General features: G+C 41.3%; 2 protein-coding genes across 2 annotated transcripts; both read left to right on the forward strand.

Moving 5' to 3' along the window:
- Positions 1–2838: 2838 nt before the first annotated feature.
- On the forward strand, positions 2839–6018 carry LOC105714394 (transportin-1-like). Its single transcript, XM_064378019.1, is given in 5 exon segments — positions 2839–2868; positions 2870–2927; positions 2930–4210; positions 4520–5198; positions 5200–6018. Coding segments are annotated over 5 exon segments (2664 nt in total). The 3' UTR covers positions 5816–6018.
- Positions 6019–17682: 11664 nt separating this feature from the next.
- On the forward strand, positions 17683–18621 carry LOC105714435 (olfactory receptor 1A1). The gene has a single exon (XM_012448391.2). The coding sequence runs from the start codon at positions 17683–17685 to the stop codon at positions 18619–18621; it is 939 nt and encodes a 312-aa protein (XP_012303814.2).
- The last annotated feature ends 5634 nt before the right edge of the window (positions 18622–24255 follow it).

Here is a 24255-nt window from a genome sequence, read left to right on the forward strand (position 1 = left end):
GGCAAAGGTTAAACTAGACTGACCGAAGCCACTTACGAGGCTCAGAACTTCCTGCCAACAGATTCCCTAACCAAGCATAGGGCCATATAATTAGGAAGAGACCCCCTAGTTCCCAGCTTCTGCCACTAAAGGGAGGAAGTTGGTTTGTGTATCCAGTGCCCCAATGTGTCTGGAAGACTCCTTAGAGGACTGGTGTCTCTCTTACCTGTCTTGGAGCTCTGACGGGACAATCTAGTCACCAGAAAAAGAATGAGAGGGTGGTGTGGGCTGGTAGATGCCACAGAGTCCCTGCCCCACAGTTTAGCACAGAATAAGTGGGTGAAAAGCAGCCCATGAAGACTGAGAGAGGTGTCTGCTTTGTCTAATGCACAGAACACAGACACCAACAAAGAGAGTTAAAAAAAAAAAAAAGAGAGAGAAGAACCAGGCTAAAATGTACCAAAGAAAGAAGCAAGATAAATATCCAGAAACAAACTGTAATGAAATGGAGTAATGTGATTTACTTGATAGAGAACCAAAATTACAATCATCAAGATATCCACTGAGGAGAAGAGCACAATGCATTAACAAAGCAACAATTTTAACAAACAGATAAAAAGTATGTTTAAAGTGCCAAACAGGAATCATGTTGCTGAAAAACACAATACTTGAAATGAAAAATTTCTCAGAAGAGTTCAACAGCACACAAGATCAACTGAAGGGTCATTGAATTCAAAAACAGGTTTTTGGAAATAATTCAGTAAAGGGAGAAAAAAAGAATAGAAATGAGTGAAGAAAGCTTTATGGGACACCATCAAGCACACGAATATTTACGTTACGGAGTCCCTGGAGGAAAAGAGAAGAGAAAAGACCAGGAACCTTATTCAAATCAATAATGGCTGAAAACTTCCCAAATCTGCAGAAGGAAATGGATATTCATACTCAAGAAGCCAAAGTATACCAGAGAAAATGAACCAAAAATTAAAAATCTACACTGAGAGACAATATAGTCAACTGACAAAATTCAAATACAAAGAGGCAATTTTGAAAGGAGTAACAAAAAAGCAACTTGTCATCCACAAGAGAAGTTTCATAAGACGATCAGGGAGTTTTTAGCAAAAATGAAGAGGAGATAAAGACTTTTCCAGACAAACATGAAATGAAAAACTTCATCACCACTATACCTGCATTACCAGAAACACTGAAGGGAGTTCTTCAAGTTAGAACCAAATGTCAGTAAACCTCGCCATAGCATAAGAAAGTCCACTGGGTGTGGTGGCTTACAGCTGCAATCCCAGTGCTTTAGGAGGCCGGGGTGTGAGAACTGCTTGAGGTCAGGAAGTTGAGATGAGTCTGGTCAACATAGTAAGACCCATTTATTTGTAAAAATAAATTTGTACAAAAAACTTTATACAAATTTGTACCAAGAATTTGTAAGAAAAAAAAATAGCCAGGCATGGTGTAATATGCCTGTAGTCCTAGTTACTTAGGAGGCTGAGACAGGAGGATTACTTGAGCCCAGGAGTTCAAGGCTACAGTGAGCTATGCTCATGCCACTGTACTACAGCTGGTCACAGGCTGGGATCCTGGCTCTAAGAAAACATTTTTCTTTTGCTGAGAATAAGGGTGGTGAACAATGAGAACACATGGAATCAGAGAGGGGAGCACTACACACTGGGGTCTGTTGGGGGGAAATCGGGGAGGGTCAGTGAGGGGTGGGGAGTTGGGGAGAGATAGCATGGGGAGAAATGCCAGATATAGGTGATGGGGAGGAAGGCAGCAAGTCACACTGCCATGTGTGTACCTATGCAACAAGCTTGCATGTTCTTCACATGTACCCCAAAACGTAAAATGCAATTAAAAAAATTTTTTTTAATTTATAAAACAAAAGATTTTTAAAAGAAAGTAAGAAACTTGTTGGTAAAGATAAAGATGATGACAAATACATCTTACTGCATAACTATAATTGTGGTGGATAAATCACTTTTAAAACTAATATAAAAGTTTAAGGAGATAAGTATTAGAATATAAATAAAAATACATTAAAGGATATATAATACGAATATATGTGAAGTACAAAAATAACAAAGTGTGAGAGAGGAAAAAATTAAAGTGTAGAGGATTCATATGCGATTATCAGATCAAAATTCATGGCCATAACCAGAAGATATATATAAGCCCAGAAGATATATATAACCAGAAGATATATAGAAGTTTTACAAAAGAGAAAGAGAAAGGAATCCAAGCACATCACTAAACAAACCATGAAAACAAAAAGAAGAAAGTGTCAGAGAGATGTTGGTCAAAGGACACAAAATTTTAGTTAAATAAAAGGCATAAGGGCTGGGCGCGGTGGCTCAAGCCTGTAATCCCAGCACTTTGGGAGGCCGAGGCGGGTGGATCACGAGGTCGAGAGATCGAGACCATCCTGGTCAACATTGTGAAACCCCGTCTCTATTAATACAAAAAAATTAGCTGGGCACGGTGGCGCGTGCCTGTAATCCCAGCTACTCAGGAGGCTGAGGCAGGAGAATTGCCTGAACCCAGGAGGCGGAGGTTGCGGTGAGCCGAGATCGCGCCATTGCACTCCAGCCTGGGTAACAAGAGCGAGACTCCGTCTCAAAAAAAAAAAAAAAAAGAAAAGACATAAGTTCAAGAGAGCTATTGTACAACATGATTACTATAGTCAATGATATACTGTATTCTTGAAAAATGCCAACAGTCCGGACGGAATGAGTGATGGGTTGGGTTGGAGAAAACTGCGTGGCACTAGGACCCAGGGGGCGCCCGTGAGCGGATCTTGGGGCCAGATTGCAGATTCGCGGTGACTCAGTCTGGTCGCCCGGGCAGCAGACCAAGATGGGGTATGAGTGGAAACCTGACGAGCATAAGACTTCAGCAAATCCTGCAGCTGTTGAAGGAGTCCCAGTCCCCAGACACCACCATCCAGAGACCCTGCAACAAAAACTGGAACAACTTAATCAATATCCAGATTTTAACAACTACTTGATTTTTGTTCTTACAAAATTAAAATCTGAAGATGGACCCACAAGGTCATTGAGTGGTCTCATCTTGAAGAATAACGTGAAAGCACACTTTCAGAACTTCCCAAATGGTGTAACGGACTTTATTAAAAGTGAATGTTTAAATAACATTGGTGACTCCTCTCCTTTGATTAGAACCACTGTTGGTATTTTGATCACAACTATAGCCTCCGAGGGAGAATTGCAGAATTGGCCTGACCTCTTACCAAAACTCTGTAGCCTGTTGGATTCTGAAGATCGCAACACCTGTGAGGGGGCATTTCGCGCCCTTCAGAAGATTTGTGAAGATTCAGCTGAGACTTTAGATAGTGACGTTTTAGATTGTCCTCTCAACATCACGGTTCCCAAATTTTTACAGTTCTTCAAGCACAGTAGTCCCAAAATAAGGTCTCATGCTGTTGCATGTGTCAATCAGTTTATCATCAGTAGGACTCAAGCTCTAATGTTGCGCACTGATTCTTTTATTGAGAATCTCTTTGGATTGGCTGGTGATGAAGAACCAGAGGTACGGAAAAACGTGTGCCGAGCGCTTGTGATGTTGCTCGAAGTCCGAATGGATCGCCTGCTCCCTCACATGCATGATATACTTGAGTACCTGCTACAGAGGACTCAAGATCAAGATGAAAATGGGGCTTTAGAAGCCTGTGAATTTTGGCTAACTTTAGCTGAACAGCCAATCTGCAAAGATGTACTCGTAAGGCATCTTCCTAAGTTGGTTCCTGTGTTAGTGAATGGCATGAAATATTCAGATATAGATATTATCCTACTTAAGGGTGATGTTGAAGAAGACGAAACGATTCCTGATAGTGAACGGGATATATGGCCACGTTCTCACCGATCAAGGACGGTGGCTTAGCAGCATGATGAAGATGGAATTGAAGAGGAAGATGATGATGATGAGATTGATGATGATGATACAATTTCTGACTGGAATCTAAGAAAACGTTCTGCTGCTGCCCTAGATGTTCTTGCAAATGTGTATCATGATGAACTGCTGCCACATATTTTGCCCCTTTTGAAAGAATTGCTTTTTCATCATGAATGGGTTGTTAAAGAATCAGGCATCTTGGTTTTAGGAGCAATTGCTGAAGGTTGCATGCAGGGCATGATTCCATACTTGCCTGAGCTTGTTCCTCACCTCATTCAGTGCCTCTCTGATAAAAAGGCTCTTGTGCGTTCCATAACATGCTGGACTCTTTTTTTTTTTTTTTTTTTTGAGACGGAGTTTCGCTCTTGTTACCCAGGCTGGAGTGCAATGGCGCGATCTCGGCTCACCGCAACCTCCGCCTCCTGGGTTCAGGCAATTCTCCTGCCTCAGCCTCCTGAGTAGCTGGGATTACAGGCACGCGCCACCATGCCCAGCTAATTTTTTTGTATTAGTAGAGACGGGGTTTCACAATGTTGACCAGGATGGTCTTGCTCTCTTGACCTCGTGATCCACCCGCCTCGGCCTCCCAAAGTGCTGGGATTACAGGCTTGAGCCACTGCGCCCGGCCGCTGGACTCTTAGCTGCTATGCACACTTGGTAGTCTGCCAGCCACCAGACACATATCTGAAGCCACTAATGACAGAATTGCTAAAGCGCATCCTGGATAGCAACAAGAGAGTACAAGAAGCTGCCTGCAGTGCCTTTGCTACTCTAGAAGAGGAGGCTTGTACAGAACCTGTTCCTTACCTTGCTTATATACTTGATATCCTGGTCTTTGCATTTAGTAAATACCGGCATAAGAACCTGCTCATTCTTTATGATGCCATAGGAACACTAGCAGATTCAGTAGGACATCATGTAAACAAACTGGAATACATTCAGATGCTAATGCCTCCACTGATCCAGAAATGGAACATGTTAAAGGATGAAGATAAAGATCTCTTCCCTTTACTTGAGTGCCTATCTTCGGTTGCCACAGCACTGCAGTCTGGCTTCCTTCCACACTGTGAACCTGTGTATCAGCGTTGTGTAAACCTAGTACAGAAGACTCTTGCACAAGTCATGCTAAACAATGCTCACCCAGATCAATATGAAGCTCCAGATAAAGATTTTATGATAGTGGCTCTTGATTTACTGAGTGGCCTGGCTGAGGGACTCGGAGGCAACATTGAACAGCTGGTAGCCCGAAGTAACATCCTAACACTAATGTATCAGTACATGCAGGATAAAATGCCAGAAGTTCGACAGTTCTTTTGCCCTGTTAGGTGACCTCACAAAAGCTTGCTTTCCGCGTGTTAAGCCTTGTATAGCTGATTTCGTGCCAATACTGGGAACCAAGCTAAATCCGGAACTCATTTCAGTCTGCAACAATGCCACATGGACTATTGGAGAAATCTCCATACAAATGGGTATAGAGATGAAGCCTTATATTCCTATGGTGTTGCACCAGCTTGCAGAAATCATTAACAGACCCAACGCACCAAAGACGTTGTTAGAGAATACAGCAATAACAATTGGTCATCTTTATTACGTTTGTCCTCAAGAGTTGGCCCCCGTGCTACAGCAGTTTATAAGACCCAGGTGCACCTCTCTGAGACACATAAGAGACAATGAGGAAAAGGATTCAGCATTCCATGGAATTTGTAGCATGATCAGTGTGAATCCCAGTGGCGTAATCCAGGATTTTATATTTTTTTGTGATGCTGTTGCATCATGGGTTAACCCAAAAGATGATCTCAGAGACATGTTCTGTAAGATCCTTCATGGATTTAAAAATCAAGTTGGTGATGAAAATTGGAGGCGTTTCTCTGACCAGTTTCCTCTTCCCTTAAAAGAGTGTCTTGCAGCTTTTTATGGTGTTTAATCTGATACACTTAAGCTGCAGTCTCAAAACTAGGGGTCCTTCAGTCTTGGAGACTATGAGGGAGCCTCTGCACCCAGGGAAAATGTTACCCTTTACAGGAGGGAAGGGTAAACCAGTAGGGAATACAGTACAATCCCAACCCTACTGGGAGGGGCGGGAGGGAGGTGTTGCCGTCACTGTATTAAGTAGATGTTGGGAAACGTTTTAACATCTGGAGCCTTTGTGGGTGGAAATATGTCTCCAATTACAACTCTGCACTGGATGTGAAGAAGCAAAAAAAAATCTATTCAGTCTACTCACGAGACAGTACATTGTGGAATATTATGGGGATTGTACCAAAACAAGAACCATATAAATGATGCATAGGGACAAGAAAGAGGAACAATTCTATAGCGCACAATAAAGGAAACCTAAGAACGGGAGTTAAAAATAGTAAAGAAGAACTTTTTTTTTAATTTAAAGTTTTTTTGTTTTTGTTTTTGTTTTTTTTTTTGAGACGGAGTTTCACTCTTGTTACCCAGGCTGGAGTGCAATGGCGCGATCTCGGCTCACCGCAACCTCCGCCTCCTGAGTTCAGGCAATTCTCCTGCCTCAGCCTCCTCAGTAGCTGGGATTACAGGCACGCGCCACCATGCCCAGCTAATTTTTTTGTATTTTTAGTAGAGACGGGGTTTCACCTTGTTGACCAGGGTGGTCTCGATCTCTTGACTTCGTGATCCACCTGCCTCGGCCTCCCAAAGTGCTGGGATTACAGGCGTGAGCCACTGCGCCCGGCCTTAATGCTTAGGTTTTAAAAGGTCTCTTTTTCTCCACAACCTTGCCAGCATCTTTTATTTTTTGACTTTTTATTAATAGCCATTCTAACTGGTGTGAGATGGTATCTTATTGTGGTTTTGATTTGAATTTCTCTAATAATCAGTGATGTTGAGGTTTTATCATATGTTTGGCTGCTGCATGTATGTCTTCTTCTGAGAAGTGTCTGTTCATGCCCTTTGTCCACTTTTTATGAAGTTATTTTTTTTTCTTGTCTAAGTTCCTTATAGATGTTGGATACTAAACCTTTGTTGGTGTGTAGTTTTCCAGATTTTTCTCCCATTCTGTAGGTTGTCTTCAACTTTACTCCATTGATAATTTCTCTTGCTGTACAGAAACTCTTTCATTTAATTAGATCCCATTTGTCAATTTTTTCTTTTGTTGCCATTGCTTTTGGGGCCTTTGTCATGAAATCTTTGCTCATGCCTGTGTCTGAATGGTATTGCCTAGGTTGTCTTCCACGGGTTTCTAGTGTTGGATTTTGCATTTAAGTCTTTAATCCACCTTGAGCTAACATTTGCATATGGTGTAAAAATGGAAAGAAAATTCTCAATAACCTACTTATACCACAGGCTTTTCCTTATCAGACCCGTAGGGATAGTGTCAGATATGCTGCAGATTAAAAAGACATTTGTGGATCAGCTTTCAATGTTTACCATTAATCACAGGAATATTTTGTTTTACTGTACTTCACTTTATTGCTTTTCACATATATTGTGTTTTTGGTTTTGGGTTTCTGTTTTCTATCAAATTGAAGGTTTGTGGCAACACTGCATCTAGCAAGAGTATCAGTGCCATTCTTCCAGTCGCATGTGCTCACTTCATGTCTCTGTATCACATTTTCATAATTATCACAATATTCCATATTTGTATTGCTGTTGTATCTGTTATGATGATCTGTGATCTGACTATTGTAATTGTTTTGGCGTGCCACAAATCATGCCCATATAAGAAGGCAAACTTAATAAATCTTGTGTGTGTGTGCTGACTGCTAAAAAAAAATGTGTAAGAAAGGGGTTGGTAGATGTGTGAATTGGTTCAACCATTGTGGAAGACAGTGTGCTGATTCCTCAAACACCTAAAGTCAGAAATGCCATTCAACCCAGCAATCCCCATAACTGGGATGTAACCAGAGAAATAGAAATCGTTCTATTATAAAGACACATGTGTGCATATGTTCATTGCAGCACCATTCACAATAGCAAAGACATGGAATCAACCCAAATGCCCATCAATGATAGACTGGATAAAGAAAATGTGGTATGTATACTATGGAATACTATGCAGCCATAAAAAGAACAAGATTATGTCCTTTGCAGGGACATGGTTGGAGCTTGGAGGTCATTATCCTTAGCAAACTAACGCGATAACAGAAAACCAAATACTGCATATTCTCACTTATACGTGGGAGCTAAATGATGAGAACACACGGACACATGGAGGGGAACAACAGACACTGGGGCCCATTGGAGGGTGAAGGATGGGCAGAGGGAGAGGATCAGGAAAGATAACTAATGGATACTAGGCTTAATACCTGGGTGATGAAATAATCAGTACAACAAACCCCCATGACACAAGTTTACCTATGTAACAAACTGCACATCCTGCACATGTACCCCTGAACTTAAAAGTTAAAAAAAAACCCACCATGGCACACATATACCTATGTAAGAAACCTGCACATTTGGCACATGTATCCCATTTTTTTAGAAGAAATAAAGGGAAAAAAAAACCATCACTTTCTTCATAGTTCTATGCCATTGTGCAATTTTGGCCCCAATAGGTACCCAGTAAACAAAGCATGGAATTGGTAAGAAGCTGTGAGAAGAGCACAAGGACGAAGGTGTGATGACTAAGAAGAAAGCATCTATCTGGAACGTCATCTTATCTGTGCCTCAGAGCCCACGTCCAGGAAACCGAAACGTGGTCTCAATAGAGGGCAGGTAACGGCACAGCAAATAGGAAGGTGCAGGCGGCAACCCGTCAGCAGGAAAATGCAATTCCGCAAATGTTTCAACCTCCACCATGTGCATAATCTGATAGATTTTGCAGAGTTGTGTAATACAACAATTACGTGACCAGTAGTCATGTAATACAGGCAGTATGACAGGTAGTAACGGCAGTACTGTAGGAATAGCAAAGCATAGAGGAAGTCGTAACAGTTAACATTTACTAAGTGCTAACTATGTGCCAGGCTCTGTTTTAGGAGCTTCCAGATATTCATTCATTTGATCCTTATAGCAACTTAATGAAGACATTGTTGTTGCTATTGTTGGTATTCCATTTTAGATATGAGTAAATACGTTAAATACATAAAGATCTGAGGTCAATTACAATTAGTTAGAGGCAGAGCCAGAATTCAAACCCACCGTCTTCTCAGGGTCCCCTGCAGAAAGGCAGTAAACTCTGTACCACCGCAGATGCTAAGTCATAGGATAATGACCATAAATCAGGGCTACTACAAGGGGTCACATATGTGAAATGGACTAGATAACCCTAGGCCCTTTCCACTCTACAAATTAAAAAAAAAAAAGGAGGCCTACTATCTGCATGCTAAAGACAAGTATAACTTCCATTCTAACGTTCCTTGAGATAAATTCTAGAGAAAAGATGAAGTGTAACTCTCCTTTGCACTCTGAACAGCACACAGGCTCCAGTGTAGACTGGAAGAAAGACTAGGAGCTTAATTGCACCATAATCCTTATTGATCCCAAGGGGCACTTCTGCATTTGTGCAAAGGAGACGGAGGTCACCATCCAGCAGCGAGGTTGGAATAGCTCACCCCAGGGCTTGGACCTTGGAGACACACTCTCTGGAAAGCCTCCAGTCCATCCTTCCTCCTGGCAATGATGACTCTTGTGAGCCACTGTGTCCCTTCAGGGGGACAGCTCAGCTCATCAGTGCTTTGGCAATGAAATCCCATGTTTCCTAAGGGGCCCCTTAGCAGGCATCAAGGTGCTGTTGTAGGTCTCTAAGACAGGGCTCTTTTTGCAGGTCCCTTCGGGACACAGTTGAAGGAGTATGTAAATAAACCTCAACAATTACTCTAACTTTGTCTTGAATGAAGTCCCAGAGGAATCACCTTTCCCAAGACTTGGTAACCTGGTGACTGATGCACAGTTTTCTCTCTGCTTCCTGGAGGAGGGAACTCAACTCCGTGTCCTCAAGTCCATCCAGGGCAGCTCCTTTTGTCCCTTCGGCTCCCCTGTTGGGAAACCTGGGGCTCCTCCTTCTAAACCATCTCATTCCTGTGTCCTCCACCACAGGAACAGAGGACCAGGAGCCTGTGCCCCATCCTACCACTGCTTCTCCAGCGTGGCGGCTCTTAAAAGGGATGATAGCAAGTGCTAGACCAGCTGACTGCAGAAAAAGAAGTGAAGGCCACAGGGCTAGGACCCTTTTTAAAAGCATCCGAACTAACTCCACAGGTAGGGACTTAAACATTGGAAGAGAGTCTATGACAGTAACATTGAAGGGTAGACAGCCAGCAACTGCGGGCTCCTTGTCCAAGAGGTAAGTAGAATCATGATATGATGTCATTTTATCAAACATAAAAAGACGGTAAATTGAATTGCCCAAATTCATACACAGAGATAGTGGCAAAATTAGAACCCAAATCTTGGCCTGACTCCAGTATTCAAATTCTCAAGATCAGACGGACAAAAGAGAGAGAGAAAGAGAGAAAGAGAGCGGGAGAGAGCAACGGGTGGGGGGAGAGAGAGAGATAAGGAGGGAGAGGACCCTCCCCTTTTGATAATATTTCTCCTTGGGCTCTAGTCTCAAAAACAGGGTCAGGAAAAGATAATTCTGATTCTGTTTTTTCAGTCTTTAGCTCTTTCTACCTCCTGTAGTAATATTGTGTGTGTGTGTGTGTGTATGTGTGCACACACATACGCACATGAGGGAGAGGGGGGAGAGAGAGAGAGAGAGTGCGCGAGCACCTGCAAAAAGAGCATTGTCTTAGAGACCTACAAAAGCACTGTGATACCTGCTAACGGGCCCCTTAGAAAACATGGTATTTCGTTGCCAAGTCACTGATGAGCTGAGCTACCATGGAAGTCGCAAAGTACTAAGAGATGTATCTTGGTGGTCCACGCTGCTACCAGATGACAAAGGGAAACACTTGCCTCCTCTGTCCCTGCATAACTATTCTCAGTACCATCACGTTCATATGACTGATATCTCAGAGGATGACACTTTCCAGGAAAGTGAGTATTAGTGGCACCACAATGTTCAAGACTCTGACTTCATTCCAGCGAACTCAAGGCTCTAGCTGCGTCTCTAGCACGCATGTTGATGCACCTTCTGGCTTCTCTTCTTGGTGGTAGAAGGGTCTTTTCACCTCTTTCTCCTAGTCTGATATACGGCCCCTGGGTCCCTCTTCCTGTATTAATTAAACCTGCATTTATTCTCAATCTCTTTACAAGGGGCATACTCTCCGTCTCCTGTCTTCAATGAAACATGAACTTAAGCCACCCAGCTCCATGACTAGACTGGGGACCAAATTAACACAGAACATGTGAAATAACATAGCAGAAGCTTGTCAGCTAGATTTAACAAATGGAACATTAGGTATTTGCTCCAACTGTTTTTTTTTTTTTTAAAGAAATATTACAGGCCGGGTGTGGTGGCTCATGTGAGTAATTTCAACACTTTGGGAGGCTGAAGTGGGAGGATCAGTTCAGGCCAAGAGTTTTAGACCAATGTAGGCAACATAGCAAGACCTTGTCTCTACAGAAATAATTTTTAAATTACTTTTATTATTTATTAAAAATTTTGTGAGTACCTAGTACAATTCAATTTACCATATCTTTATGGGGTACATGAGATGGTTTGATACAGGCATGCCATATGAAATAAACACATCATGGAGATCCACAAAATAAATTTTTTAAAAATTAGCTGGGATTGGTGGCACACACCTGTAGTCCCCCTTGAGAGGCTGATTCAGGAGGATCACTTCACACCAGGAGTTCAAGGCTGTAGTGAACCATGATCATACCACTGCACTCCAGCCTGGGCAACAGAGTGAGACCTTGTCTCTAAATAAATAAATATTACAGATACACTTGAAATTTTCTTTGTTCCCATCCAAAATCTTATTTTTCTGCTTTACCACTATTCTATTGTTGATAGTCTATTCCTATTCAGAATTTACACTTTTACCACATAAAAACATATTATTTTTTGTGTTAAAATTTACGTATATTTTGTAACATGCCATATATCTTCCAGCAACTTGCATTTTATAATCAATTGCTTTTCTTCCCTAATTTAACCCATGAATTTATTCATTTTAACTACTGTATGGGATTCATTAATAAGAAAATAGCCACCTGCTTGTAATCCCAGCTACTCAGGAAGCTGAGACAGGAGAATCGCTTGAACCTGAGAGGCAGAGGTTGCAGTGAGCTGAGATCATGCCACTGTACTCCAGTCTGGGCAACAGAGCAAGACTCCATTTCAAAACAAACAAACAAACAAAAAACCAAAAAATAGCCCAATTTACTTATCCGTGCCTCCGTGGGTAGACCATTGCTGTTTCCTATATGACAATGCATATGTGCCCATCTGTTTTCTTTTCCTTTTTTTTTTTTTTTCAAGATGGTGTCTCACACTGTTGCCCAGGCTGGTCTTGAACTCCTGGACTCAAGCAATTCTTCCACATCAGCCTCCTGAGTGGCTGAAATTATCTTGCACCTGTCTTATTCTACCCATGTGCTACAGTTTCTCTAGAGGCTAAGCAGAAAGCAGAATTGCTGGGTCAGAGATGTATGAATTTCAACTTTCCTGGATACGGGCTAATGGCTTTCTAAATGTAATATAATACTAATGTATTCATTTTTCCCAACAGTTGGAATTGTCAGAGTTTTACCCTTTACACACTCTAAGATTAAATAAGTTAAATTTATTTTTAATTTAATTAAAGGTCTTTTGCTTATTGGGTCATGCCAGTTTCCGCTCTATGACGACTCACCTATTCAAGTCTTTGGACCACTCTCTTCTGCCATCTTATTGGTCCTTTTCTTTCTTTACTTTTTTTTTTTTTTTTTTTTTTTGAGACAGAATCTTACTCTGTGGCCCAGGCTGGAGTGAAGTGGTGTAATCTCAGCTCACTGTAATCTCCGCCTCCTGGATTCAAGCCATTCTCGTGCCTCAGCCTCCTGAGCAGCTGGGATTACAGGCACCTGCCACCATGCCTCGCTAATTTTTGTATTTTCAGGAGAGACAGGGTTTCACCATGTTGACCAGGCTGGTCTTGAACTCCCGACCTCAGTTGATCCACCCGCCTCAGCCTCCCAAAGTGCTGAGATTACAGGCGTGAGCCACCGCGCCCAGCCTGTTGGTCCTTTTATTATGAGTTTGTAGGAAATCAATTCCTATATTGATAGCATACACAAATTTTCCTTTATTTTCCACTAAATTTTTTGGCGTTTTGCTTTTCACAATTAATCCTTTAGGAATTATTTTTCTGTATTACTTCTCATACGTAGATAACCAATTGTGCAATAACTCTGGGCTAGTCAGTGCATCCATTCCCTACCTGTTTCTAATCCACCTCATGCCATACACCACCATCTAAGAAATGCTTCATCTGCATCTGGCCTCCCAAGTCTGTTAGACCAAATATCGATTTTCTCTGTCAGTCTCTAAGTCAGTATTACTTCAGTGACTGAATTATCACAGTAAACCTTTTTTGTACCTAATGAGACAATTTCTTCTTCATTTTCTTTCCTCAAATTGTCTTCTCTCTCCTCTTTATTCTCCTAAATTTTTCTTTTGAGCCAGAATTTTGCTCTTTCCCCCAGGCTGGAGTGCAGTGGCATGATCTCAGCTCACTGCAGCCTTCACCCCTGGGTTCAAGCAATTCTCCTGCCTCAGCCTCCGAAGTAGCTGGCATTACAGGTATGTACCACCATGTCCAGCTAATTTTTGTATTTTAAGTAGAGATGGGGTTTTGCCATGTTGACCAGGCTGGTCTCAAATGCCTGACCTCAGGTGATCCACCCACCTCAGCCTTCCACAGTGCTGGGATTATAGATGTGAGCCACTGCACCTGGCCTCCTACATGAATTTTTAGATCAGTTTGCTGAACTCATGTTTAAAAGAAACTTGTATTTGGTTTGGGGTTGCATTAAATTTAGATTAATTGGAAGAGGATTGACATTTTTACAACATTGAGGCTTCCGTTAATGTAATTTACCTCACCACCTTTTAAATATTCTTTTTTTGTTCTTCACTAAAGTTTATTGATTTTTAAAATCAATTTTGGATCTCTTATTAGAATTATTTCTAGATTCCTAAAAATTTTCTATGGCTATTTTGTTTTTTGTTTTTTTTTTTTTTTAAATAAATCTTTGTTAAAATTATATTTTCTTGCACTAGGAAAAGGGTCTCTGGGAAAAAATAAAAATGAATTGTATTTTCTAATTTAATGTTTCTTAAGTACAAGAAATGATTTTAAGTACAAGTATTGAGTTTTGAAATATTTGTTTATAAAAAATAAACTTGCCAAAATATCTTACTTTATCTAGAGATTCCCTTAGGTTTTCTTTGTAGACAATCATATTTTCTGTTAATTCTTATCTTTTTGTTCTTTTATTTCCAATTCTTATATGGCAAAATTCTTTCTAGTGCTCTTTTCACAAATAGGGTTGTTTTTAACAGTCTCAAATTAATCTCCCTGCTATGTGTGGATATGTGGTCACATCTGTATCAAGGGGCATAAACACCTTATACCCAGCTCATAAGAACTACCTGATGTCTGAATGGACATCCCCAAGGAGCCACCATACCATCACTATGGCTCATGTTTCTTGTTCTGAGTTTTATTTTTGTTTCTCATACTAAAATATTCCTGTTTCTTTCTTTTAGATATGGTTATGTGTTTTGGGTTTTTTTTCTTTACTTTTATATTTTTATATAACTTCAATGTATCTTAACAGGAATGAGAACTGTCAACAGCAACTTAGTCTGCCATGATGCCAAGAGCTCCACCTCTGAATCACATTTCCATACCATATGAGCTAATCATGCTCTCTGGGCTCTCCAGATTTACTGACCCATTTAAAACCTGCAGTATTATGATTCTGTTTGAAGAAAGGGGAGGGCATCTCAAGAGAGAAAATCAAACTTCTTTAGGTGCAGATATGAGAAAGTACATCATAATTATGAACGGCCTCCTTGTCTAGGGTTGTATCTGAGGTTCGTTGTCTCATGGCTCAAGGACATGGACACACAAAGAGTGAGGTTAAAAGTGGAAGTTTAACAGGTGACAGAAAGAGAATAGCTCTCTGTTGGAGAGAGGGGTCCTGGAGAAATGAATGGGCTACCGGATCTGCAGTGAAATACACGGGGAGTTTTAGATGGCTGGTGAGGAGGCGGGGTCTGATTTACATGGGGCAGGAAAGATTGGCTGGACCAGGTGTTCCATTTGCATAGGGCGTGAAAAACTGGTTAGGACTAGAAGTGCCATTTGCAATAGGGCATGAATTTCTGGTAGCCCCCACCCTCATCTTTAATTATGCAGGTAGGTTCTCTGTCTGGCCTGCACCATGTTGCCCAGTCCCTTATTTTGTGATAACAAAAAAAAAAAAAGGAAGATGGAGCCTACTTGTTGGCTACGTCAGGCCCCCAGGTAGCCCTCTGCTATTGGCACAGCTGCCAGCCTTCTCCTATGCAGGCTTCCAGCTTGCTTATCTATGTTTACAGCTCGATTTCTCAGGCTGCCCTGTTAGAAAAAAAAAAAATTGGGCTGCTTTTTGTTAAAAGGGAAGTTCTGCCAAAGACTCTTTTACTCTCACTGACTAAATAATTTCTTTCTACCTCCTGAATCAATAGAAATGATAAAGATAATTAGACTTACATCCCTCATGCCTAGCATATTACTCAAACATGTACGATGAGGGATGTTGAGAAGTGAGGATTGAATTAATTATAGATTTAATAAATTTTCGAATCAAGACCTCTTTAGAAAAATTAGTAAATGCCGTATGATATCCCGGACTGCTGTCACAAGTTGATTGCAAAATGTAAAATGGCTTAAACAAAGTAAAGGTTTATTTCTCTCCTACATCACAGTTACAATAAATGTCTTTGGTGGTGAGAGGTTCTCCTGAATGTGGAGTACTAGGGATACCAGTTCATTCTACCATATGTTGCCATCATCCTGTTCAGCCTCCCCTCCATTTGCATCCAATTGGCACGAGGGTAAGAAGGTGTAGAGGAGCCCAGAACTGGGACATATATGTGGAATGGCTAGAATTCAGTCACATGAGCACACCTCACTGCAAGGGAGTCTGGGAAATGTAGTCTAATTGAATTTCCAGGAAGAAGAGAACAACATGGATTTGACTAAGCAGCTGATGGTTTCTGCTATAATTTAAGTATTAGAGTACAAGATGGATCAAAGAGGAGGGAACCTGGAGTCAAGCAGTTAAGTTAGCATTACAATAATTCAGGTAGAAAACAATGACGGAGTTAAGCACTGGGACATTTAGTAGAAACACTGAGTTATGTAATAATTATTTTAAATAAAGAATCAACACGATTAGATGTAGAGGTGAGAGAGAAACTGAGTGATTAAGCTTGTGAGCATCCCACATGTGGGGAATGTGAGAAATACACCTGGATTTGACTCAAGGAATTTTAAGAGAAAACTTACTGATACAAATAATAAAAAGTATTCAGCTGGGCATGGTGGCTCACACCTGTAATCCCAGCACTTTGGGAGGCCAAGATGGGAGGATCACCTCAAGTCAGGAGTTTGAGACCAGCATGGCCAATATGGTGAAACCCCTGTCTCTACTAAAAATACAAAAAATCTAGCCAGCCATAGTGGTGAATGCCTATAATCCCAGCTACCTGGGAGGCTGAGGCAGGAGAATCACTTGAACTTGGGAGGCAGAAGTTGCGGTGAGCCAAGATCGCACCACAGCACTTCAGCCTAGGTGACTCTGTCTTGAAAAGAAAAAAAGTAAAAAAAGGAAATATTCCATAATAATCTATTTGAAGGTGGTAAAATAAGCAAGATGTGGTTTTCCTTCTCCCAAAATCTTGCCCTTATCTTAGGTTGGATGTGCAGTGTATGCGGTTAGGTCATGTTGGTAGATGACTGAAGTGGAAAAATGGAGAAAAAAGTTCACACCTACAGGTAGAGCTGACGGCTTACTAAGCAATGATTGAAGCCACTAAGGAGTTGCGTGAATCACCCAGAGAAATAATTAAGAACAGAAAGAGAAGACTGGGAAGAAAGACATTGTGATGGTATATATTTGAGGGCTTGCCAAAGAGATAAAAACCTATTTTTTCCTTATTTTTTTTTAAAGGAAATGAAAATTTACTTTGAAAATGAGACACCTGGGAAGAAAATTCTCCAGACTGCTTTAGTAGGACCCAAATGCAGTGGTCCCTGTGATTTACAATCTTCCAGTGCCAGTGTAGTTACCTGTTACCTCCTGGACTCCGGAATTCCTCTGAGTTTTTTTAATGAAAAAATTCTAATTTCTGGGCTGGCCCTTCCACCAACAGACCCTTTGCATTGGAGTAGTTTGTCAAAGACTTCAAAATGCTGTCCTTTCCTTATCATGTGTAATAAAATTAGTGTGTCATTTTGGCTTCTCCATTAAGTTGCAATGTTCTTGAGAACTGAGACCATGTCTTGAATAAATAGATGAATAAACTGTATTTGTCACATATTTATGACTTCTTCATGAGGTCTAGCAAAGTGACTAGACCATGGGATATGACACTTAAATATTTGTTATATGATTAATTTCTAGATGTTTATTGGTGGTGCTTGGAGAAGGAAGGATGGGTATTTTTGATTTAGAGACTGCTCACTTTTTAGACATGGCTGTCAAGGAGTGAATGACAATTAGTCCTATTGACCTACAGGGATTTTTCCCCAAAATATTGGATATCTCTATAATTTAATAAACTCAGGCATATAGACAGCTGCATTACTTAAGTCAGAAGTGATGGAGGATTACCACTAAACATAGTAACTATGCTAATATAATAATATTCCTCTTCTCTTTCATGCTGAAGAAGCCATGAGGGAAAATAACCAGTCCTCTACACTTGAATTCATCCTCCTGGGAGTTACCGGTCAGCAGGAACAGGAAGATTTCTTCTTTATCCTCTTCCTGTTCATTTACCCCACCACATTAATCGGAAACCTGCTCATCATCCTAGCCATCTGCTCTGATGCTCGCCTTCACAACCCCATGTATTTTTTCCTTGCCAACCTCTCCTTGGTTGACATCTTCTTCTCATCTGTAACCATCCCTAAGATGCTGGCCAGCCATCTCTTGGGCAACAAATCCATCTCTTTTGGGGGATGCCTAACGCAGATGTATTTCATGATAGCCTTGGGGAACACAGACAGCTATATTTTGGCTGCAATGGCATATGATCGAGCTGTGGCCATCAGCAGTCCACTTCACTACATAACAATTATGAGTCCACGCTCTTGTGTCCTGCTAGTCGTTGGGTCTTGGGTGATTGGAAATGCCAATGCTCTCCTCCACACTCTCCTCACAGCTAGTTTGTCCTTCTGTGGAAACCAGGAAGTGGCCAATTTCTACTGTGACATTACCCCCTTGCTAAAGCTGTCCTGTTCTGACATCCACTTTAATGTGAAGATGATGTACCTAGGGGTTGGCGTTTTCTCTGTGCCATTACTATGCATCATCATCTCCTATATTCGAGTCTTCTCCACAGTCTTCCGGGTTCCTTCTGCCAAGGGCATGGTCAAGGCCTTCTCCACCTGTGGTTCCCACCTCACAGTTGTCTGTTTGTATTATGGTACGGTCATGGGCATGTATTTCCGCCCTTTGAGCAATTACAGCCTAAAAGATGCAGTGATGACTGTAATGTACATGGCAGTGACCCCAGCGTTAAATCCTTTCATCTATAGTCTGAGAAATCGGGACATGAAGGCTGCCCTGTGGAAACTCTTCAGCAAGAGAATCTCCTCAGAACCAACGTGAGGGCATCATTGATACTGTCGTCACCAATTATGCTGTATTGGAAATCCAGCTCTGATGTCATCCTCCTACAAGAAGCAGTCTTTGTTCTTTCCAGCCTGAAATTCATTTTCTCAGAAATCTTACAGCATTTTAATGAGCCATCTTATTGAAATTATCACTTTCAACTAATTAATTGCTGCTCTTTTTGGCAGAGTGGCAGTAGAGTAATATTGGGTGTGAATCCTGACTAGCAGAGTCAAGTTGGGAAGATCTGAGCCTCAGCTTTCATATCTAAATGTTAGGAATAATCACAAGCGCCCTACATGGGTCACATGGTGTGTTGACCACAATAGCTCCTGCTTTTAATATTGTAAATCACTATTCATGTGTCCATTTTTATTTGACTATTAAGTTTAATCACCCTTATTAGGCTTGCAAGCCTCTGAGGGTAGGAGTTGTCTTTACACATCACTGTACCTTCACAATCTCGGTCATATAAAGGGCATCCAATAAATATCGGTGGAAGTGGAATGAATGAAGGAGAGATTAGTTTCTGAAATGTAATTTTGTAATTAGAGATAATCAAACCAGACATTGTTTTTTCATTCTTAAAACCTTTCAAGAAACTGACCTGGGGAAATATTTTTGTGCTTACTTCATAGTTTAGACTAGACTATATCTAAAGATAACACAACTCATCCTAAAATGTTACTAAAATGACAGTCATTAATAAAAAAATAATAAAATAAAAACAAAAGCAAAAGAAATAATGACCACAGGATTCAGGATGAGAGAAAATTCAAGAGGGGAGATGGGAGAATAAGGTTATTACTACAGTCCTAATATTCAGATTAAGTGGTGAGTCCAAGGATATTTTGAAATTATGTTAGAGAGTTATATAGATACATAGATAAAAGCTCTGAATGAAAGCATAAAAAGAACTTCTCTTTAATCAAGAATGAATAGATAAGAGAGCAGTGAGGGAGGAGGGAAGTGTGATGAGACCAGGAGTTTAATTAAATTAGACATCGCTTAAAGCAATTTGGGGAAGAGAGAGTGAAGATACAAAATGAATACAAGACTAATTTTGCTGTTTTGGATAAACTCAGTAAGGTCAAATGGAATGAGATGTTTATTGCCAATAGTAAGTACCAAAGAGGATAGATACTATATAAGAAGGTATCCTTCTTTGCACCTACCATCTAGATGCAAAGGTAATGTGGAAATAGAAACAATAGAATGAATTATTACAATAACAACAAATAAGAAGATGTCTACAAGATTTTGAGTTTGCGTCTAAAGGGAAAAAGATGCCCTTAATGACAGTAGTGAACAAAAGAACAATTTAAGAAAAAAAAAGTTCCCTTTTGGGTGTGTTTTTAGTGTTCCTGCAACTCTTGTGGAAGTATTGAATTAAATAGTAGAATGAAGATATAATGCTTTGGAACAAAATTAACAAAACATGGATCAGAGGGGAGCTGGTAAGTAAAGTTTTCAACAAAGAGGACTGCAGGATGAATAAATTTCAAGAAAGCAAGCCATGATGGAGAATGAGGATTCTGGTTGGGGAAGGAAAACACTTGTACAGTCAAGACTTGATGTCTCTCCAAGTCAAACTAGACGTCTCTCTCCCTTTTATATCAGTCAAGGGACATAGCACAGCGTATTATCATGCACTATTGACTGAGCACTCAAGTATTTGTTTTTGAAAAAAATGAAACAAGGAAGAAAGTGTGACAAAAAAGTAAAAATGTGCCATGTAGGTTCAGAGAAAGTAGCCATTTCATTAAATATGAAATGTACGTATGCATGTGGGTGTGTGCATTTAGTATATCACATATATTATCGTCTCTTTCAATTTTCAACGCAGTCTTGTGGCACAGGTGGCAATAGCCCTCCTTCCAGAAGAAGACCTCACATCTCTCAAAGATAAAGTGACTTAGTCCATGTATTTCAGTTAGAAAAATGCAGATCTTGTATTTGTGCCCGGTTTTCCTCATGCTGAATGCTCTTCCTCTGACTCCACAGCTGGCCTATAGAGGGAATATAGAATATTAAGGACAGATACTCAACTAAGTCAGGATGTGTGCACCAGCAGGAAACATGGACAGAACTTCAACAAGCAGAGAGGACACTCCAGCCATGGTAATAGTCCTTTTTATAATTCCTTTTATAAGTCCTTTCATAATTCCTATTGAATAAAGTTATTCCCCTTTATCTTATGTTTTCATTTGTTGCTGTAGGATTTCAATATACATACTTAGCTTCTCACAGGCCATTTACAGTTAATGTCATCCCACATCATGTAAAATGTTGAAGCTCCATTTGCATAATTTCATTTACTGCTCCAGCTGCCTTTTGCTACAGATGCTGTATGTATAACATTTACCAACGTTACAAAGCAACCAAATCAGTGTCATAAATTTTCTTTATTTTTTACACTTTTAAAAATTTTCTGGGTACATTAGCAGTTGTGTATATTTATGGGGTACATGAGATATTTTGATACAGGCATACAGTGTGTAATAATCACATCAGGGTAAGTGGTGTATCCATCACCTCAAATATTTATCCTCTGTGTTACAAACAATCCAATTATACTCTTATGTTTTAATGTACAACTGAATTATTCTTGACTATGGTGATGCTTTTGTGCTATCAAATACTAGATCTTATTCATTCTTTAGAACTGCTCTTTATAACTGTTAACCATCCCCGCTTCCCCCCAACACCACTCCCACTAACCTTCCTAGCCTGTTAACCAACCTTCTACTCTAGCTCCATGAGTTCAATTGTTTTAATTTCTAGCTTCCACAAACGGTGAGAACATGTGAACTTGGTCTTTCTGTGCCTGGCTTATTTCACTTAACATAATGACTTCTAGTTCTATCTGTGTTGTTGCAAATGACAGGATCTCATTCATTTTATGGCTGAATAACATTCCATTGTGCATATATACCACTGTAGTTCAGTCAGGGTGGTGGGAGAAATTTTAGAAAACATTAACCTTCTTTGAAGGCCAGAAGGTTTTGTGAAAGCCTTGGGAAAGAGGTTATGGCCGAAGGCAGCCTAACCCCCTTACCTTGAGCTAATAGCTAGGGGTAGATACAAAGCAATGCAGAGGACTTTACCTAAATAGCTTGTTTAGTCATGTGGTCCTAAGACCAATTTTCGATCTTCCACAGGGCCCATGATTGCTCTCTACTCAGGGGGTCAGCAATGTTAATTATCCTAATGTTGTTGACTTGAGACCTTTGCCATTTAATCTGTACTAAATAAATTCGAAGGCCACTGGTTTATGGAGGTCACTGCTGACTCTGGTAGAGGACCCCGGGCCAGGCTGACAGGCAAGCCTTGTCAATGTATGTTTTTCAGACATCGCTTGGTCAGTGTCTGCGGGTCGGACCCAGCAGTTGGTGCCCTGTGTGAGGAACACTGCAACAGATTGCGGATCGTGACAGAACCCTCAAAAATGAAGATGAGGAGATTCCATGCCAAGATGGCTGAATAGGAACAGCTCCTGAGTGCAGTTCCCAGTGAGAGCGATGCAGAAGGCAAGTGATCTCCACATTTCCAACTGAGGTACCAGGTTCATCTCGATGGGACTGTTTGGACAGTGGGTGTAGCTCAATGAGGGCAAACTGAGGCAGGGTAGGGTGCTGCCTCACCTGGGAAGTTAAACAGCTGCAAGACCCTCCCTTCTACCCAACTGAGGCCATCAGGGACTTTTCTAGCCACTCCTATGCTCCAGTTAGGATGCTGGGCTTCTCCCATGGTCTTTGCAGCCCACAGACCAGAAGATTCCCACTGGCTGACAGGCACTGTGGGTTTCCAGTGCAAATCTGGGCGGGTGATTCAGCCAGAACCACGGATTTCCAGCACAAATCTGAGCAGCCGTTTTGGACGGCACCTGGAGTGCCTATGAGACAGAGCTGCACATACCCCTGAGAGAAAGGGGGCTGAAGGTGGGAGCCAGGTGATCTCACTTGGCGGGTCCTACCCCGACAGAGACCAGCAAACTGAATCCCACTGCTTTGGGATTTTCACAGCCAGCACAGCAGTTTGAGCTAGACCTGGGACCATTGAGCTTGGTGGGGGGAAGAGCGTTTGCCATTACAAGGCAGTCCACCATTACTGAAGCAGTCTGCCGTTACCGAGGCAGCCCCCCATTATCACGGCAGTCTGCCATTACTGAGGCAATTCTAACCTTATCTGTGTAAACAAAGGCACAAGCAAGTTTACACAGCAGCTGGGCAGAGCCCACAGCAGTTCAGCAACACCTCTGCAGGCAGACTGTGACTACACTCACTCCTTGCTAGTCAGGGCATCTCTGAAAAAAGGCAGCAGCCTGTCAGGGACTTATAAATGAAGCCCCACCTTCCCAGAACAGAGCACTTGGGAAAGGGGCAGTTGTGAGTTCCACTGCAGCAGACTTAAACGTCCCTGCACAGCAGCTCTGAAGGGAGCAACAGAGCTCCCAGCACAGCAGCTGAGCTCTGATAAGGGACAGACTGCCTCCTCCAGCAGCTTCCTGACCCCCATATATCCAAAGAGACACCTCACAAAGGAGAGCTGAGGCTGACATCTGGCTGGTATCCTTCTTGGACGAAGCTACAAGAGGAAGGAACAGGCAACAATCCTTCTGTTCTGCAGCCCCCATGGGTGATTCTCAGGCAAGTAGCATCTGGAGTGGACCTCCAGCAGTCCTTCAGCAGAAGGGCTTGTTAGAAGGAAAACTAAAAAACAGAAAGAAATAGCTTCAACATCAACAGAAAGGAGGTTCACTCCGAGAACCCATCCGAAAGTCACCAACTTCAAAGACCAAAGGTAGACAAATCCAGGAAGATGGGAAGAAACCAGTGCAAAAAGGATGAAATCACCAAAAACCAGAATGCCTCTTCTCCAAGGGAGCATAACCCTTCACCAGCAAGGGAACAAAACAGATGGAGAATGAATTTGACCGATTGACAGAAGCAGGCTTCAGACTGTGGGTAATAACAAACTTCTCTGAGCAAAAGGAACATGCTCTAACCCAATGCAAGGAAACTAAGAACCTTGAAGAAAGGTTAGACGAAATGCTAACTAAAATAACCAGCTTAGAGAAGAACATAAATGACTTGATGACGCTGAAAAACACAGCACAAGAACTTCATGGAGGATACACAAGTTTCAATAGATGAATCTATCAAGCAGAAGAAAGGATATCAGAGATTGAAGATCAACTCAATGAAATAAAATGAGAAGGCAAGATTAGAGAAAAAATAGTGAAAAGAAATGAACAAAGACTCCAAGAAATATGGGATTATGTGAAAAGACCTAATTGATATTTGATCAGTGTACTTGAATGTGACAGGGAGAATGATTCCAAGCTGGAAAACACTCTTCAGGATATTATCCAGGAGAACTTCCTCAACCTAGCGAGGCAGGCCAACATTCAAGTCCAGGAAATACAGAGAACACCACAAAGATATTCTTCAAGAAGAGCAACCCCAAGGCACATAATGGTCAGATTCACCAGGGTTGAAATGAAGGAAAAAATGCTAAGGGCAGCCAGAGAGAAAGGTCGGGTTACCCACAAAGGGAAGCCCATCAGACTGACAGAGGATCTCTCGGCAGAAACCCTACAAGCCAGAAAAGAGTGGGGGCCAATATTCG

Source organism: Aotus nancymaae, unplaced genomic scaffold, assembly GCF_030222135.1.
Source record: "Aotus nancymaae isolate 86718 unplaced genomic scaffold, 86718_ANA_hifiasm-v0.15.2.pri h1tg000018l, whole genome shotgun sequence".
In the NCBI taxonomy this organism is placed as follows: domain Eukaryota; kingdom Metazoa; phylum Chordata; class Mammalia; order Primates; family Aotidae; genus Aotus; species Aotus nancymaae.

What these genes read in the sequence shown, in the direction of transcription:
- LOC105714435 (XM_012448391.2), top strand. Translation starts at nt 17,683, where the DNA reads ATGAGGGAAAATAACCAGTCCTCTACACTTGAATTCATCCTCCTGGGA.